The sequence below is a fragment of the Rhinolophus ferrumequinum genome, chromosome 7 (assembly GCF_004115265.2).
Source record: "Rhinolophus ferrumequinum isolate MPI-CBG mRhiFer1 chromosome 7, mRhiFer1_v1.p, whole genome shotgun sequence".
NCBI classification, from domain to species: Eukaryota; Metazoa; Chordata; class Mammalia; order Chiroptera; family Rhinolophidae; genus Rhinolophus; species Rhinolophus ferrumequinum.
In genome coordinates this window covers 48,268,153-48,286,805 of record NC_046290.1, presented here as the reverse complement: position 1 = coordinate 48,286,805, position 18,653 = coordinate 48,268,153, and the positions used below count along the sequence as shown (strand labels likewise).

The window sequence follows — 18,653 nt, the reverse complement described above, 5'->3', positions numbered from 1 at the left end:
ATCAGATGTGTACAAGACAATCCTGTATATGTGATAGGTGCATGCTCAAACTTTCTCTACTGATGAGTTTTACTACCAAGAATGTTTGGAAACAACTGCTCCCGAGCATATTCACATGGGTCACTCCAGCTACTCTGGCAACAGCTCCCAGCAGGAAACAGAGGCAGCCCAAGGCTATATGAACATTAGGGCCTTATCCAAAGGTTAATATCACCAGACACTTCGTGCAAATGAAACCTATCATACTCTGTAATTACAATCTGTTGGACAGTGTAAGTTCTCCCCAATATGCCCTGACTCGAAAATAGCTAAAAGGTGGATGGAAGCCAAGTGCACACATTCCAGTGGTAAAGTATTAAAACAGAACAGGGCAAGCACGACTAAGCTTTAAATTAAGTCCTGTGACTACAGGACTCCATCTCTACATTGATTTGTGAAGGCCAGTCATGCCTACAATTTACCCTAAGTGATTCACATTCTTTTTCGGTTTTCTAACACATCATTCCTAACTTTCATTCAAGAAGACCAAATTCCTGTGATCTTCTTTAAGTAAGTTAAACCAATTAAATTTGATCATCATGCCAGATGGTCAAAAAAGAATGAACACACACATAAAAATAAATGGCTCTATTTTTGTCCATAAGCCTCAACTGAAAGCTTGGGTTTCATTCTCCCAGGAACTAGAAGAGAAAAAAACGAGGGTGATAACAACATATACCACTGATAACCACGACCGCACTTATTGCACCCAGATACCACTTGCTGCACACTTACCACTTGCCAGGCACTAGTCCCTGTACTTAATGTGTGACATGGTCTTTCCATTTAAACCTCAGTGGGGTCTTAGGAGGCTATTTTACGCTGAGGAAATTGAGGCTGAGAGCGGCTAAGTAACGTGCCTGAGATCATTGAGCTAGAAGAGGGATGAAGCCAGGATCAGCCCTGAGCAGTCAGAGCTCTGCTTTTAATCTCTGTGTGCCCCGGTCCAGGGATGCATGAGACCAGGCCGACGGGCTTCCCTGGTGCAAAGGAAATACAGATTTGTCCCAGGCATCACACATGCTCACTTGCATAGCCTTCAGTTTTCATCATATTGACCACAGTTGCTATTTTTATGACCATATTCCACCACTTCTAAGTCATATATTGTTTTTTTTTAATTGGGGAAGGGGAACAGGACTTTATTGGGGAACAGTGAGTACTTCTGGGACTTTTTCCAGGTCAAGTTGTTGTCCTTTCAATCTTAGTTGTGGAGGACACAGCTCAGTTCCAGGGCCGGTTGCCATTGTTAGTTGCAGGGGGCGCAGCCCCCCCACCCCTTATGGGAGTCGGGGAATTGAACCGGCAACCTTGTGGTTGAGAGCCCACTGGCCCATGTGGGCATCCAACTAGCAGCCTTCGGAGTTAGGAGCACGGAGCTCCAACCACCTGAGCCACCAGGCTAGCCCTGCCTGTTAACATATCTGAGATCAGGTACATCTCACCATCTCAGCCAAACAGGCAGCAGACATGGTAGAGCTGCCACTCATTGCTGACGGTGTGCATTAAAGCAGAATAGATGTTGCTGAATTAGAAGACAATCTTAGAAATGATAGTGGGCACCCTTTGAAGAAATGCTACATCACAAGCACCTTTGAAGGCACAGAGTACAATATTTGGTTTGGAAAAGCAAGGACCTCAAGACACTGATTAAGAAAGTGATTTTGAGGAATCACACTCTATTTGTGAAGTATAGGAATACTTAACCAATTTATCTCGCTTATTTGTTCTTTTACATATGTATGAGAAGAAATCTAAGGTAGAAGTCTAAAAAACTCTTTCAATAATTATAAAATATTCCAAGTAGCAAGAAAGCTTTTTTGTCATAGCTTAATTGGCAGAATTATTTTCTCTTAGTATTACATGAAATAATGATGTGCCTTACTATCAGTGGTGTCTGAAATGACTACTGTATATTACTTCTTATAGCATCTCTCAGGAGAAGTGCCAAGTTTAGAATATATCAGAACATTGAACTATGAAGTCCAAGAGGGCTCGACTCATGAGTTTCCAAAGAACCAGCCCAAAACTCATTGACCCAGAGGTTAAAAAGTGACTACTCAGACCAGATGACTCAAAAACCCGCCTCCACAGCCACAGCCTCTCTAATGAAGTCCAGACCCAGTTTCTCTCTCTCTACCACTCTCCACCTGAATATGCCGCCCTCTCCTGCCCGAGGTGCCTCAAAGTGAACCCATACAAACCCTTCTTGTCACCTGCTCCTCTCCTGTGCTCCACAGCTCAGGGATGGGCACACCACCAGCCCAGTAGTCCAAGCTACAGAGCTGGGGGTCAGAAAGTCTTCCGTCTCCTTAATCCCTCCCTGGTCACAAGTGCTGTGGCCTCCTCCTCCTTTCACCTCACCCTGTTTGCTGCCTGTGAGTATCTCAGCGAGAGACTTTCCATAGCTCTTGCTTCTGTCATTTCCACAGTCAGCTGACTGGGACTCCCCACCTCCAACCTCTCCAGGCACCAATCCCCCCTTTAAACCACTGTGACATTTACCTGCCTACACCCAAGATGGATCCCATCCTTCTTTGCTGCTTAAAACCCTTCAAGGTCCCTGCTGCCAACAGGTCAAAGCCAAACCCTCTTTTGGTAGGCACAGTCCTTCAGCATCTCCCCACCTTGGCCCACGCAGCACACACCTTTCCTGGCCTACCTGCTCTCAATTTCTGCCACCCTGAAGGTGTCATTCCCAGGACAGCATGTTCTTTCATGCCTTGGTTCCTTCGTGTGGGTTTTTCCCTCTGTCTGAAATACTCTGTGCTTGCGGCCCCCTCAAACCTCCTCCTACCCATGTCCATTTAAATGCCAAGACCTAGATAATATATCAGCTCCTCTGTGAAGATGAATTTCTGAAACGGATTATCCTCCATGTCCCCACAGCATACTGTACATACATCTAGTATGCATTTATATTTTTGGCATGCCCCCTTTGCCCTGTAGGCTTCTAGAATAAGAATACATACTCTACTTAGCGCTGGGCACATATTAAATATTTTTGGATGAATGGGTGAATAAATAAATGGATTAACAAATGAATTGCTGTGGGTTACTTTTAAGAAAAAAGTAGGACTCGTTTAGCATCACATTCTACACCCTGTGGCGCTCACATCTTTGTTTTCCTCCGATTCCTTTCGTGAAAGCCATTCCTCCCACCGTGCCCACCTGTAATGAGCACCTCCACGTACCTCATTGGTCTCATTTATTTCTGGCCACTGGCTTAGCAGCACCCGTACCGCAGAGGTGTGACCATGTTGGGCTGCGAGGTGCAAAGCAGTGTTCCCCTCCTGTAACACAGACACAGTTGCAGCAGGTCCCCTGCACTGAGGAACACGCCCCTCCACTGGTCAGGCTGCAATGGGGCTTCTGGGAGGTTTCACTTGGTTAAAGCTGCTGTCCAAAGTGGAAGCCACATTATCCACAGTTTTAACCGAAATTTATCGTTCTTTTTTTAAGTTTTAAATGAAACCACATAGCTGTTTGAACCAGCAGGAAAAACCCTCCACACTCTTTGTTCAACCTTTGCTGCTAATTTGTTAGCAAAAAATGGACATTACACCTGAAACTAATATATTATTGTACACCGACTGAAATTGAAAAATAAAAAAATTATTTTAAAAAAAGTGGGACGGGGCAGCCAGTTAGCTCAGTTGGTTAGAGCGCGGTACTCTTAACAACAAGGTTGCCAGTTCGATCCCCACATGGGCCACTGTAAGCTGCGCCCTCCACAACTAGATTGAAACAACTACTTAACTTGAAGCTGATGGGTCCTGGAAAACTACAAATAAATAAATGTTTAAAAAAAAAAGAAGTGGATCCTTTTGTAGTTCATAAGTGTGATGATTGGGTGTTCACACTTTTGTGTGAGATGTGCCTCCCACAAACCTTGTTACGACAACGGCACATTACCCGTCTGACGTGAAGAAAAAATAAATAAATAAATAAATAAAAAATAATAAAAAAAAATAAAAAAAAAGAAGTGGGACAATGAAAGTAATTCCATATAACCTTTGTGAAGGTAAACTGATGAAAGATTTCTGGGAGGTACTTTTAGCAATGTGTACCAAAAGATTTAAAAATGTGCAGAACTCTCTGATTCACAATTCTATACCTAGGATTTTCTCCTAAGAAAATAACCAAAGAGGTGTATAGACACATGGATGTCTACCCGGGGTCTCCCTGCCCCAGTAAGGTGGGGCTGAGTCTCCAACAGACCTCAGGAGAAGAAACGAGAAGACTGGTGTTGACAGTGGGGAGAAAATCCATGTAGTCCTATTGACTTCCAACTATTTATGGAGCAAAAACTGGCATTCTGGACGATCCACTGCAAAAATGGATTTATGTGGATATTCCATGATTCTCTCTGACTGTACTAACAACTGAACAACTATACTGCTGACCAAAATGCCATCACAAAAATACCAACTGTCACTTCCCTTTCTGTTGTTCTTCAAAGAAATAAAAGTCCAACTCACCTTGTCCTTTTCTGAAGTATGCAGATTAAGGAAGATAAGTCTTTCTATCATTTCAACGTGGCCCCTCTCAGCTGCCAAAAGAAATGGTTTTCTTCCTTTCTGAAATCAATCATAAACCGCCAGCTTTTATTACATACTTACTGAACAAGCAAGACAGCTGACAATGCAGGCAGCATTTTGAGGTGGACGAGGAAGCCCAGACGGTACTTCTGGTCATAGCATTCTGGGCCCTTCTTGGGGGAGGGTGGTAACAATCTCACTCCAAACCAGATCCAGTTCTGAGTTGTTGCCCCAAACTGTGAGAACTCCATATCGGCACAGAATCATTTTTATGGGGGCAGAGAAGCACTGTTCAGAAATGGTCCTCCCCCGTGCCTGGGTAGATGCCACCTCACAGCCAGACAACCAGATTCCCTTTCAAATGTAGCAATTTTACCAACTTTCTGTGTTTATTGAATAGTTCTTTTACTCAAGTATTTCCTGGGAAGTTATTATGTTCCAGACCTGTGTCAGGCATCTGCACATCACACACTAAGCCTTGCCTTACTGATTGTCATGCAGGGTGTCACACAGGGCCTCAGCTCCCGCTCCCCACATCAGGACACAGGACATGGTGAGGCCAAAAGGGAACACCCATGGAGCCATAGATAGGGGAGTCATACCACTACAGTCTCACTGGCGGCTTGGTTGGAGACACAGGGAGCAGGAGCCACAGAATCTGCTATCCACACTCTGCCACACTCCACACTTACTAGCCCCCATTTGCTGCTCGCATAGCCACATCAGTTATATTAGGCCAATGGCTCACTGGTTACAGCTGACAGCCAACTAGCCACAGCTGATAGCCATCCAATCACAGTTGATGGCCATTTACTACCTGAGCCAGCACCTTTCCACGTGAGGCCGAGAGCCTGGAAACTGCACTCCTGGTTCTGTCCCCACACTGATAAAAATGTGTGAAGCAGAAATTTTCCAGGGCTCAATATTTATGCGGCTCATTTAAGCATGACGTTTATCCACTGCTCCTTTTCAGGACTTGCTTGTTTGCTCATAGGTTTATCTCCAATATTCATAAGAATCGACAGGGAAACTCTTAAGAACGATCTATATGGAATGGAATGGAGAAATTAGGCATTACCCAGAGAACATAGCTTACGAGGGATGTGTAAGCGTGATCTGTTGAGAACAAAAGTTCAAATGTAGAATTTTCTAATTATGGTAATTTCTCCCATTTTTCACATTGCAAATGGAGATTGCATTTGCAATAGCCAAAATGTCATCAAGAAAAGTGAAAGACTCATAGAAATTTAAATTTTTAACTCGAGATATTTGAAAGGAGGAAAAGGAAGCTGGGGTGGCAAAATGAAGGCAGAAGTATTTTCTTCAACTCAAGAAAACACAAATTGTTTGGGCATGTTATTAACTAAAAGCTTCACAAGATGTTTGAAATGTGAACAAGATACAAGCCTCTTTACAAAAAGGCTCCTGAGTCAGATGTGTCATCTGCTTTCCTGCTAAGGCAGGGTAATCAAAAGATCATGGTCACTGTTAACTTGAGATAACAGCTCATGATTCCCAATAACTAGAAGAAAAGGGAAAGAAAAATGCTGAAATAATAAACGGCAACAAAACCAAACCAAGTGTCTACAGGGATCAGCCCTACAGGGCTCAGTATTCATGCTCGCATAGAGGCTGGAGAAACAAAGTGGCACCAAAAAAGTTCACCTAATTCTTCATTCTTGAGCCAGGTATGTTGCCGATGAAGCCTACATCCCGTGGCCTACCCTTCAACATGTGAAGGCCTGACTAGTCATCATCCTCCTTAAATTACTAAGGAAGGGCAAAGGGAAGAAACAGATTGCTTGGGGCTGCTGCTTGCAAGTTAGACACCTAATGGAAGAGCAAAATCTGTCTTGAGCCTTGAACAGTTCTTTGGAAATGACAAGCCAGAAATTATTGTGTCTGGCTGAATACAAATATCTGCAGATGATTACAACAGATAAAGGTCTATGTAAACAAATCACAAAAAGGGGGAAAACATTTAGTCACATATCCTTATTAGTCATTCACTCATTTATTCAGCAAATATTAAGCACCAATGTATAGGCCAGAGACTGTGCTAAGCAGAACGGCCAAGATGAAAAATATACTGCCCTGTGCTCACGAAGCTCAGAGTCCAACAGGGAAGATGGACATATAAGCAGGTACTTATAATGAAATGCAGTGACTGAGAGCTGGTGGGGGTACATAATTCAGCATGAGCGTGTTTGTGGTTGGGAAGGCAGGTGACAATAAATGGTGGAAGAAGTCCCTTAAAAGTTGCTAATGCACTGGACCAGGAGAAAAAAGCACTGATGACCTGTGTCCTGGCCACCATCTTTTCCGTTGGAGAACAGCCCCTGTGCCCTATTTTTGTGGAGCTGTTAATTATAGGCTCCTGCCTCTTCCACCACCTGCCCCTTCGTCACAGTGTTTGGTTCAGGGATGGAGAATCCTGCGAGATCTTTTTGGTGTATTCTATTTTTACTCTAGAATTATCAGCTCAGCTGTCAGTAGCCCTCTTTGCCACTGGTAAGGAGATCCACCTAAGAATGAAGCCAGCACAGTGGAAAGCAGAGCTGAAAAATACAAAAAGAGACAAAGAGCTCTGATGACATCCTTTGAGCTCCTTAATTCACACATACCTAAAATTACTCATGTCTAGAGCTCTTAATTGAGTGAATCAATACATTCTTTTTTTTTCCCCTTAAAGTAGTTTGAGTTGAGTTTCTGTCACCTTTCACTATCAGGGATTCACTAAAGCAGCTGCCCGATCTCACAGAAGTACGAGAATGACTTCAAATGTTTAGGTTCAACTAAACATTTCAGACTGACAAAAGTATCACAGGCCACACTTGGCACCAATCTACTCAAACGATGTCAGAATGAACCACCGCTTGTCAGTGTCAGCTGTTCCTCTTCCTACCATGGTCCACACAGCTGTTTAGAAACTGTTGTCTTTGGCTCTCCAGGTGACAGCTATTTGCAAGGTGACAAGATCCACTTGGGCAGGTGTGGGAGCCACCCTGGCTTAGAAGGCTGGTATTCCACAAGAACAAATATCTCTTGTAACAACGTCTTGGGCACTGCTTCCAGGTCCCTACAAGGGACATAGTTAGTTACAAGAGTCACTGCACTTAGAGAAGCCCAAAGTATGCCTTTCCTTGCTACTTGTAGTTTTTGTGTAGTTCCTATGAGTCTAGATGCAATTTGCCAATTAGGGGTCATTTTTATCATAAGCAATGCTGCTTAGTGACAGTTAATGTTGTATCTTCCTCTTGTTTGCAGGGACACAGAGCCAGAACGTTAACCATGACTAAAGTTTGCAAGACACCCTCAAACATGACTAAAGTTTGCAAGACACCTCAAAACACCCTCAAACCCTCAAATTAAATTATTAATTTAGGAGTTAATAAATTACCTTTACTGCTTAATCTAGATTAAGCTGATATTTTTCACAATCATAAACAGAAAGAATTCTAACGAATACATATTTAGCAGTTTGGAGACAAACACTATTAGAAGTGCCAGAGGTCTGTTCAACTTTAAAAATGGCCTTATTCTTTTTCTTTTACCCTTGCTACAAAGCCTTGGGTTTCTGGACATCGAAACAAAGTGACAGAGGATCCACCCACAAAGAAAGCTTAGTCTTATGAGAAATGGGAGGTTGTCACAAATGAAACATCTTTCAGTCTCCAAGAAAACAGTTGTTACTTTAAACTTTCGATGCCCTTTAAAAATCTTATCATCGGCAACAACAACAAAAAGTGAAAGCCAAATTACACAAAATAGGGACATTTAAAGTAATCTATATCTTATAAACATATCAAAAGGTAGCATAAAGAAAGATGAAGTGACAATAAAATGAGATATAAATCTTTTCCCCAGTCTCTAGTACATGTTATTAGGCAAAATAACAACAGGAATTTCAAAAAATATGTTTGCTTTAAATATAGTTTCCTACCATGGCCTCTATCTAGTGCAGTCTCATGGGACTGCCACTCACTTGGAAGGCAAGGAGACAGGGAGATTTTCCAGCCAGCAGGGTGCTGCCTGGCGTCAGAGGAGTCCCATACTTCGGGCCCCAGACAAATCACAGTGCCTTCCAAGCTCAGGATCCTGATTCCCTTTCCTAATGAGTAAAAGTAAGGAGGGCCCAGCATTCCTGTTCCTTCTTTCCTTTATCAATGTATGTGTATTTAACCTAGTATCTTCTAACTCAGTGCATTTAAATTGTTGTATGTGAATAATTCTGAGGGATTACAATGGTGCATTAGAAATTCTCATTTTTAAGTTTACTGCCAGATCTTTCAAATTTGACAAGTAACGAAATTCAGCAAAAATTTCATAGCCATTAAATGGGCACCCAAAGTCCAACCTGACCATCCTTTCCCACAGGGATCCCAGAGATGGCCCTGGAGAGCCTCTGAGGGGAAGAGGGTGGAACCCAGCACAAGGCCCCCAGTGCTTCGGGTGGGTGTCTACACTGCACGACATTTCCCCTTACCCTGGGATCAGGAACTCACAGCAGATCCCCAACAAAAGGGGGAAACTGGCAGGTCCCTGAATCACTAGAGATTTGAGAGGAAAAAAGAACATTGCCATGAGGTAAACAGTGCTGAAAGAGCCATGCATTAAATATGAAGGCATGGAACTGGTATGGGTGGGGTAAGTTCTTCCCACTGGAGCCAATGGGATTGATTAAATCCAAGGCTGTTACATAATGGCCTCAGGTCCATATAAGAAAACATGTCCTCTCAAACCACTTGTGCTTATTATTCCCAACCCTCCAAAAAAAGCTGTGCATTTTTATCTCTAGAGACTTCCTGTATAGATTCCTTTACACTACAAAAGTTCTCATACATCTGCAGCTGAAACCAACCTGACACTGAACCACCAAACTCTTGTAAATATTCAACAAATATGTGGATGGCCTCTGAGGCCGTTGATTTCTGTGTTCCCTCCCACCCCCCCATTAGTCTGAGTATTTATTTTTGATTACTAGGTGGGAGTTTATATGTAGATTCAAAATCTCTAGAGGACTTTACGTGTAACTTCACCTGGCTGCTCTAATCTCTCTCCCCTGGAGAGGCCCCATGATTTCTAGAACTATGGGGTTGCGAGAAACCTCAAATATTTTCCAGTGTCCTCCATCTCTCCCATCCCCACCCAAGCTCTCCGGGGCCTCGTTAAATCCATTTTATAAATAAAGACCTCCTCCCAGTAAGGCTTTCCTTGTTAGCTTTTGGAATTCCCTCCTGGCTAAAGTGAGGATTTTACTAACTCTGGGCAGGTAAACAGACTCTCAATCACTTTCTGTTGATAAGAAATTAGGCAAGAAGGCCAGTTGTGAAGGTCTTTTCTATCAAATGTATTTCATGAGCTCCACAATACTCTTAAGCAAATAGTAACAGAAAACGTCTTCACCGCACAGTTCCCCTTACACTGTAATGGGAATTAATAGACCCGGTGATGAATTAATAGCCCCTGAGCTCCTGATCCCAGGTACTGCTGGCTTTGACCAGCATCCTTGAACCCACTCACAGATCTCAGAAAAAGAGGGGAAAAAAAAAAAAAGAATAAAAAAGGGGGGGGGGAGAAAAAGAGGAGACTCTTTATCTTTTGAATTGATCAATCAGGGTTTCTTACAGGACTGAAATGTACTCAGATATCCTTCTCTCCCTAGACGACCCTGTAGACTCATTATTTGCTCATTCCTCATAGGTCTCTGAACCCATCCTAATTTCAAGGTCTTTCAGCGGGACATGTGGCTTTGCACACTCTGCTGCCAGGGCTTCTCAGCCTATTCCCTCAACAGAAAGTGAGAGGAGGAGGAAGAGGCGGGGACCTGACAAACATAGAGCAGCTGAAGAGATGACGGACAAGAAGGCTGCTAGCCAGCAGAAGCTCCAGAAATGGGGAAGGGTCCCCAAAAACCTGCTTTGGTTTTTCAGCCCCTTCAGCCTGCCCGATCTTCCCATACACTGCGGTCTCCCCTGAAAGCAGCCAGAACCCGCTGAAAGGGAAGACAGTCATGTGTCTTGTGTATAACAGGCCCTCAACAAATATGTGCTGAGTTGAACTGAATGGAATTCATTCAGAGGCCGCATCCCTACTTAGCATCAATCAAACTGGAATGACTCAACTTCCTTACCCTGACACAAGATGCTATTTGACTATGATTATCACTTTGAGGAAATCAGATAGTACATTTTATCCTATAACAACTGTTATAATAACTACCACTTAGTAAGCACTTCCCATGTGCCAGGCTCTTTACTTTATAATCATTAACTCATTTAAGTATCCCAAGAGTAGCAGCTCCAATACTGCTACATAAGAATGGCTTAGGGGTGGTGTCTGATTGGAAAGGGGTGATGGAATGGCTTACCATGAAGCTCATTTGCATAGTCATTTTAATATAAAATTGATGTAATATCAACTGTCTATATCAAAGAATGGAAGTGTTACTGATAAAAAATTATATGGAGGTCAAGACCCACCCCCCAATCGTCCCTTGGTGCTACCATGACATATGTTTTATTATTCCCATTGTACAGATGGAGATACTGAGGCTTTCAGCAGTTGGAGAACTTACTTAAAGCCACATAGGAAATATATGCCCAAACCACAGCCCAAGTCTCTCTGCCTCCAAGTTGTAAATGCGTATGTATATAGTTGCTTAGGCACACTCAGAGGAAGTAATAGAAATTGATAGACTTTATTTGAAGACATATTTTTTTGTTATTGTTGTTTTTAAGATTGAGGCAAGGAAAAAATATGAAAGTTTTTTTTAAAAGAGGTAAAATGAACTTCTAGAGAGACTTTTATGGAAAATAATGTTCTAGAAGCACAGTGAAAAGGTGGTCCCATTCAAAATAAAAATGCCACCCTATTTTTTAAAAAGCCTCGTACAGAACTGTACACCTGAAATCTATGTAATTTTACTAACAATTCGCACCCCAATAAATGAAAGAAAGAAAGAAAGAAAGAAAGAAAGAAAGAAAGAAAGAAAGAAAGAAAGAAAGAAAGAAAGAAAGAAAGAAAGAAAGAAAGAAAGAAAGAAAGAAAGAAAGAAAGAAAGAAAGAAAGCCAGCCAGCCAGCCTGGAAGGAGACAGTGCAGAGAAAAGATAGTCCTCACACATGGGCGATGCCCACTGTCATCTGAGAAGGGAGATAATACACCGCAGTGACTGGAGTCAGCCAGATCAGAACTCAAATCCTGGCTCTGTCACTTGCTAGTTTTGGGACTTTGCATCAGATACTTAGCCTTTCTGAGCTTTAAAAATGAGCAAAACATTTCCTTCTTTGTAAGATTACTATGAGGATTAACAGGATAATTCATCCATTCAGCAATGATTTATTAAGCCCCCATATGTGCCAGGTCCTAGCCTCTCACTGAAGTAATGTATAAAGTAGCTTTCCTGAGTACCTAGCACATTAATGGATACTCAGTAAGTGGTAGCTGTCATTATAAATCTCCTTATGAAAATAAAAGTATAGACAAATATGGTAAAATTGCATTATATTCTATGGCTCTTTACTGCACAGCCTTGGGTCAAATATATTCCAAAAAGGCCAGGCATCATAGAGTAAAACGCAGTCACCTATTCTGAATACCAAACAGGGCAGATACTGTCCACGCCCCAGCCAGGATGAGGCAGTAGAGAGGGAAGAAGGAACCTGGTGGCTTCCTTACTACTTCCTGCCCCCCCACATGCAGGTTCCAGGACCAGCCCCCACACCCGCACTTCCCGTCTGCTCTATGATCTCTGCCAGGGCGATGGAGGAGCTGGCTACAGGGCTAGGTTTGTCTGCCAGGTTTGTCTGCGCGGGCTGCTTTGGGAATTCCAGTAGAAGCAGGAAGAAAGAGGAATTTGGTGGGGTGTATGTGAGACCTGTCCTACCACAGCACACACACCTCATCAGGCTGGTCCAGGTCCCGCAGGTGCAGATCTTGAATGAGGTACTCCACGATGCACACATTATTGCTCTGAGCTGCAAAATGGAGGGCATTCATTCCATCCTGAAGAGAGCAGGGCAGAGGAGATAATTATACAGTGATCTCAGGACCTCCCCCGCCTGCACTGTGAGGTGAGGGCTTATGCCCAGGTGTGACCCACATTCCTACCTGATTCTTGGCTCTTTGGTCTGCTCCAGCTCTAACCAGCATGAGCATGATCTCGAGGCTTCCAGACCAGGCTGCGAGGTGAATTACTGTCAAGCCATGCTTCCCCAAGAGAGAAGAAAAGAATCCATCACTTGGATGAGCCACACACATGATCTCAAGTCACTAAAGCCAAGTTAATACTCAACTGTTGAAAATCAGGGAATAGGGAGAGAATGTGATATACAGCAAAGATGATATTTCAATTCCATGGGGAAAATAAATATATTTAATAAATGGTATAGGCACAAGTAACTCTACCTGGAAGAAAATAAAATTAAATCCTAGATCATATCACACACACACAGAAAAACACATAAACAATAAATACATTAGAAGAAATTCTAGACTGTAATGTACAGTGTCTTAATCTAGAAGTTATAAAAGGAAAGACTGATGGTAAACCAAGTGAACAAACAATATGTTCTTTAAATGTTTCTTAATAAAGATTAAAAGGTTACTTTCTCTAATACTATATGAAGCACTCTTACAAATCAACAAGAAAAAGGCAATTAAACCAAATGAAAAATGGACCAAAAAAAGTGCTCTCTTAAGGTATTAGTGAAAATGAAACCACTAGATTTGAAGCAATCTATCAATATCGATTAAATTTAAATACAACCAGCAATCCTACTCCAAGGAATCGATCCCACAAAAGTAAGTTTTAGGAACTAATGTTATATAAATAAGGATATTAATTGTAACCCTTAAAACTGGGAGCAAGGTAAATGTCCATCGATACAGGAATGCAGAACAAATCGGAGAACAGTCATACCACATCATGCAGCAATTAAAAATCATGAATTAGAGTTATAAAATTGACTTGGAAAGATTTCCATGAGGTAGCTGTTAAATGTAGAAAATAAGATGCAGATAAAATATAATATAATCCCATTTTTAATAAAATAAGCAGTGACTAAAAACTCATATATATAAAACTATATATACGTATTTATATACTTGTACACACACACACACACACACACACACACACACACACAGTCAGACCTCCATATCTGCAGGTTCCACATCCATGGATTCAACCAACCATAAATTGAAAATATTCAGAAAAAAAGTTACAGAGATGCTGATGTGTATTATATACATAGTTAGGCCTACATAGTCTGTTTAAGTCTATTTATATATTTACACTTCCAATATAAAGAAAATGTTTACCAATATCTGCACTTTTTCCCAAGAAACAATGATGTTAATTTAACAACTAGGTGAGGTTCTTCAAGAAATGTACCTTAAACACACTTCTACCCCTTAATTTAGCCTTCTCTAGTAATACAAAATCCAGTTTCACATATGGTCAAAAAAGAGGCCAGAAATATTCGGGATAGAGGATACACCACGTTTTGATAAGAGCTCAAATTTTCCCTAAGAGGTTATTCCTAATTTCAAATCCGCCAACAATTAAAGATTTCAATACTAATCATAAAATCCAAACATCATGAATTCAGCTGCACACAATTTGAGTCTCTGAAATCATAAATTCTGAGTGGAGTCATCATTCCTCAGAAGCAAAGAATCACTGCTCACAGATGTCAATTCCCCCACAAGAACCGTCATAAAACTAAGTCTTCTGATCTCACACTGACATGTCTGAGAGTTTACACATATGAGCATGTGCCATGGATTACACGATTACACTCATGGTTGGTACACGATGCTCTGTAAAGTGTAAAATGGCCACTGCCACTGACAACCTGTCCTCATATCCAGTCTGGTCGCAGGTGAGAAGGTCAATAACTTCCCCTGGGGAACACTTGCACTGGAGTTTCCCAGCAATCAGAAGCTCTGAGAGCAGACACCTGTCATTATCCTCTGAGCGTCGGCTGCACTGCACCTGGGATCCTTTGTTCACATCTGGAGGAAGAGCCTCCATTTACGAGTACCTAGTCGGCCTCTTCCCAAGACTTGGGGATGCCACCCACGGGGGACCTGGAGTCCTCAGTGTCTGGGCCATGCATGTGGTGCTTAGCATGCAGCGCTCGATGGCAACCATCTGTTCCCATCCCAGTCCTTGCTCTCCCAATAGACTGAAGTTTCCCGAAAGCGGGAACTGTATCTCATGCCAGTGCTTCTCAACACAAACACCTGGAGATCTTGTTAAATCGCAGATTCTGACTCAAGAGGTCAGGGGTGGGCCCAAGATTCTGCATTTCTAACAAGGTCCCAAAAAATGCCAGTGCTTCTGGTCCTGGGACCACACTTTGAGTAGCAAGAACTTATATGTAGTTGAATCCCTAGTAGTTGGCATTGAAACTTACCCACAACAGGCACTGAATAAATACTGCTGGTGAAGAAGTGCAGTTGTTGGCTTTTTGCAAATAGGTGTTAGAATTTATAAGACAGATCTGCCAAGTCAAATTCAGGGCTCATCACACAGATAAAGAAGCTGCCAGGTGAGATCAAATGTGGCATTGCTTGAATTAAAAAATCATTTTATTAGTTATACATTAATGCCACTCTGAATAATTAAATTAGTTATAGAAATATTTAACTTAGTGAACCTTTCAAGGCAGAGTACAGAGATACACCAGAAATTACTATATTTTTCACCTGACAGCATTTCAGTCTCACAAGGTGAGTTACAGGAAGCTTCCAAATGGGAAAAGATTCAAAGAAAACAAATTGGTAAAACATTTTGGGAATAACTGACTTGTACGGTGACATAAACCAGTAGTATATTTAATATATTTAATATATTAGCAATATTAGCCAAAAAATATATTAGCAATATATTAGCAATGCCAATTAGAAACATGGCAATCCTCACACATGCTATTTAAAAGATGCTATGAACTGGGCGCTAGATAATAATTATTCATTGTACAATTCTTTCCACTTTATAGTATGTTAAAGATTTGGGATTTCAGTCCTGGTTAAGATAGATTAAGTAACTTCCACCCTACTCTCTTTCTCAAATGAGACTAAAATCTCTGGACAGAATGCATGGAGCAGCTATTTGAGAACTCTGAAAAATAAATGGGAGCAAGTAGATTGGGGAAGAAAACCAAAACTCAAAATATAAACAATCAGGGTTTCCTGATTTTTCTGTTTTTTGTTTTTCCTTCCATACCTTCTCACTTGGACCCATGGCAGTGCAAACCACAGAACTGCACTCTGGACACAGACAGAAAGAGCTCCAAGAGAAACCTTCTCTTTCTGGTCTCAGCAGTGGAAGGGGGACAGGAAAGGTAGGGGAAATCGGCTTCTTTTTTCACTCCTGGCCCTGCCACAGGCAAGCCTCTCTCCCAAAGCTGCAACCCCATGGCCGGAGGGGTAGCAGCAGTGACTGAGCAAGCATGTAAAACTCTGACAGTGGGAATTCTTCTCTCTGACCAGAAAAACGGTGGTCAGAAGAGGGGGTGGGGGTTGAGGTGGGGTTGTTTTTTCTCCTCTCTTAGCCCTGGAGACAGACCTAATTATGGGAAGCATACAGCAGCGCTGGGAGACGACACCCTTGGCTCTCTAGTCAGAGGAGCAGGAAAAGTGGGAGTGGGGCCCTGGAGCTGGAGAATGTGGGGGAGATGATCTTAGAGAGGTGGGAGGTCAGGAAAGTGACCCTTTAAAGTTGTGCATGTACTCCTGGCCTCACCCCTAACCTGTACATTGACCTGACTCTAAATAGCACGACAAAGGCTTGGAGAGGCTGAACCAGGGAGTAGACCATTGCCCAGGTCTCAGACTGGCCCCTGGATGGTGCACATATGGGACAAGTCCAAACAGCACTGTAAAGGTTTTCATAACTGTAGCGACATTGGTATCAAACAGTGTTGAAGAAATTGGTCATCCATATGCAAGGGGAAAAACAAAAGAGAACCTTGAACTATTCCTTACACCTTATACTTCAATTAACTCTAAATGGACAATAAATCTAAGTGTAAAACACAAGGCTATAAAAGTTTTGAAGAAAAATATAAGAAAATCTTCATGATCCTAAGTTATGCAAATCATTCTTAGATATAACACCAATATCTAGATTCATTTTTAAAATATAAGTAAACTGTACTTCATCAAAATTAAAAACTTTTGCTCTGTGAAAAATACTAAAAAGCTACAGGAGAAAATATTTGCAAATCACATCTGACAAAGGATTTGTATCTACAATGCATCAATGACTCTCAAACTCAACAAGAAAACAAACAACCCAAATTTTTAAAAAATGTTCAAAAGATCTGAATAGACACATCACCAAAAAAGATATGCAAGGGTAAAACTCAGGAAATTAATGACTTAGTTACACTTAGTTCAGTCACTTCCCAGCTTGCTATTTATCTGTCTTTGTTTTTCCCTTTCACGGCTTGATTCAATGACTCTGCTTGGTTACCTTTCTTAAGACTACACATACCTTGTTGATCTAATTAATCAGCAGAGCACTAACCTGGAAAGAACAATTTGCCCAGACACTGGGATCCATGGTTGCAACTCCCTTGCAGCTTTTGCTGATGACACATGATACATTTCAGCCATGGCTGCTGAGTTCAAGATAACATTATGTGAAGCACACCAGGCCCTGGGAGGCAATTTCTCAACTGTCAGCCGGAAAAATTACATGACCAACTCCCACTTTTCTTTGTTTTCTCCCCCCAACCTACCTGCCCGACTACAAAACCTCTTGATTATCCTCAGTTCAAGGAAGATGGTTTTTTTTCCTAGACATCAGTCTGCCATCTTCTCTAGCTGCCGGTATCTAGAATAAAGTTCTCTTTTCTCCTCACCAACCCTTGTAACTCAAGTTTCTGGGCGCCAGGCAGCAAGCAGCACCAGACCTGAGTCCGGTAACAGATATACAAATAGTAAATAACACAAAAAAAGACGCTCAATATCATTATCCATTAAAAAATACAAATTAAAACCACTAGAAGATACCAATACAAATCTATTAGGATGGCTAAAATTAAGGGGAAAATGACAATACCAACTGCTGATGAGGATGCAGAACAAATAGAACTCTGCTACATTGCCGGTGGGAATGAAAATGGCTCAGCCACTCTAAAAAATCATCTGCAGCTTCTTGTATATAGCATACGATATGACCCAGTACCTCACTCCTAGGTATTCACACTAGAGAAATGAAAACTTAACGCTTACACAAATACCTGTGCACGAATGTTTACAGAAGCTTTATTTATAACAGTCGAAAACTGGAAACTCTAATGTCCTTGAACTGGTGAATGGATAAATAAACTGTAGTGTATCCATACATTGGAATACTATCCAGCAATAAAAGGGAGGAATTACTGATACAAACATGGATGAACCTCAGAGGCATTTTGCTGAGTGAAAGAAGCCAGTGTCAAAAGGTTATATACTATGTGATATCATTTGTATGGCATTCTCAAAAGGCAAAATTATAGAGATGGAAAAGAGATCAGTGATTGCCAGGGTTGGGGAAGGTTTGACTATAAAGAGGCAGCATGAGGAAATTTTCTGGGTGATACAACTGTTCAGTATATTGATTGTGGTGATGGTTATATGAATCTATACATGTGTTAAAATTCATAGATCTGTATGCCAAAAAGAAAGGTAATTGTACTGTATGTTAATTTAAAAATTAAAGTAAAATAAAAGGTTATTGTATTAGGGTTTCAATGTCAAAATAAGAATAGATTCTTAGCAATCAGGTCTATTACCAAAGCTTCTTTTGCAAGGTAACTAATGTTGCAAAATAACCAAATAACAATTTCTAGACTAAACAAAAGATCCCTTAAATACCATTACCATAATATAACTTATAACACTCACAAAGTTGGAGTGCTTTTGGTGCCAATCTTTAAAAAGGGGTACTTCTTCATTCTGATTCTGTTACAGATCAATCTACTTGCCCACCAAGACCAGAGCAATAAAATAGACACTAAAATATTTCACAGAAAATACCAGAGCAATAAAATAGGATGTACCCACCTGGTAAAAT

The 18,653-nt window shown here is 41.5% G+C and overlaps 1 protein-coding gene and 1 non-coding gene across 4 annotated transcripts in view; one reads left to right on the top strand and one right to left on the bottom strand.

The window, feature by feature from the left end:
* The window catches only part of LOC117025175 (ankyrin repeat and death domain-containing protein 1B-like), a 76,442-nt gene that overhangs the window by 46,908 nt on the left and 10,881 nt on the right, over positions 1 to 18,653 (bottom strand). For all 3 annotated transcript variants that reach the window (XR_004423560.1, XM_033110965.1, XM_033110966.1), the window contains exons 4-7: positions 12,692 to 12,790; positions 12,482 to 12,586; positions 4,521 to 4,619; positions 3,234 to 3,332 (exon numbers count right to left, since the gene is read on the bottom strand). Coding sequence is in view for 2 of the 3 variants with exons in the window: in XM_033110965.1 (XP_032966856.1) it covers positions 3,234 to 3,332; positions 4,521 to 4,619; positions 12,482 to 12,586; positions 12,692 to 12,790 (402 nt within the window). In the remaining variant the exon portion in view is untranslated. The remainder of the gene's footprint in view (positions 1 to 3,233; positions 3,333 to 4,520; positions 4,620 to 12,481; positions 12,587 to 12,691; positions 12,791 to 18,653) is intronic.
* LOC117025379 (small nucleolar RNA U13) lies at positions 3,861 to 3,964 on the top strand. Its single transcript, XR_004423592.1, has one exon. It is a non-coding gene; the product is annotated as a small nucleolar RNA U13 (small nucleolar RNA).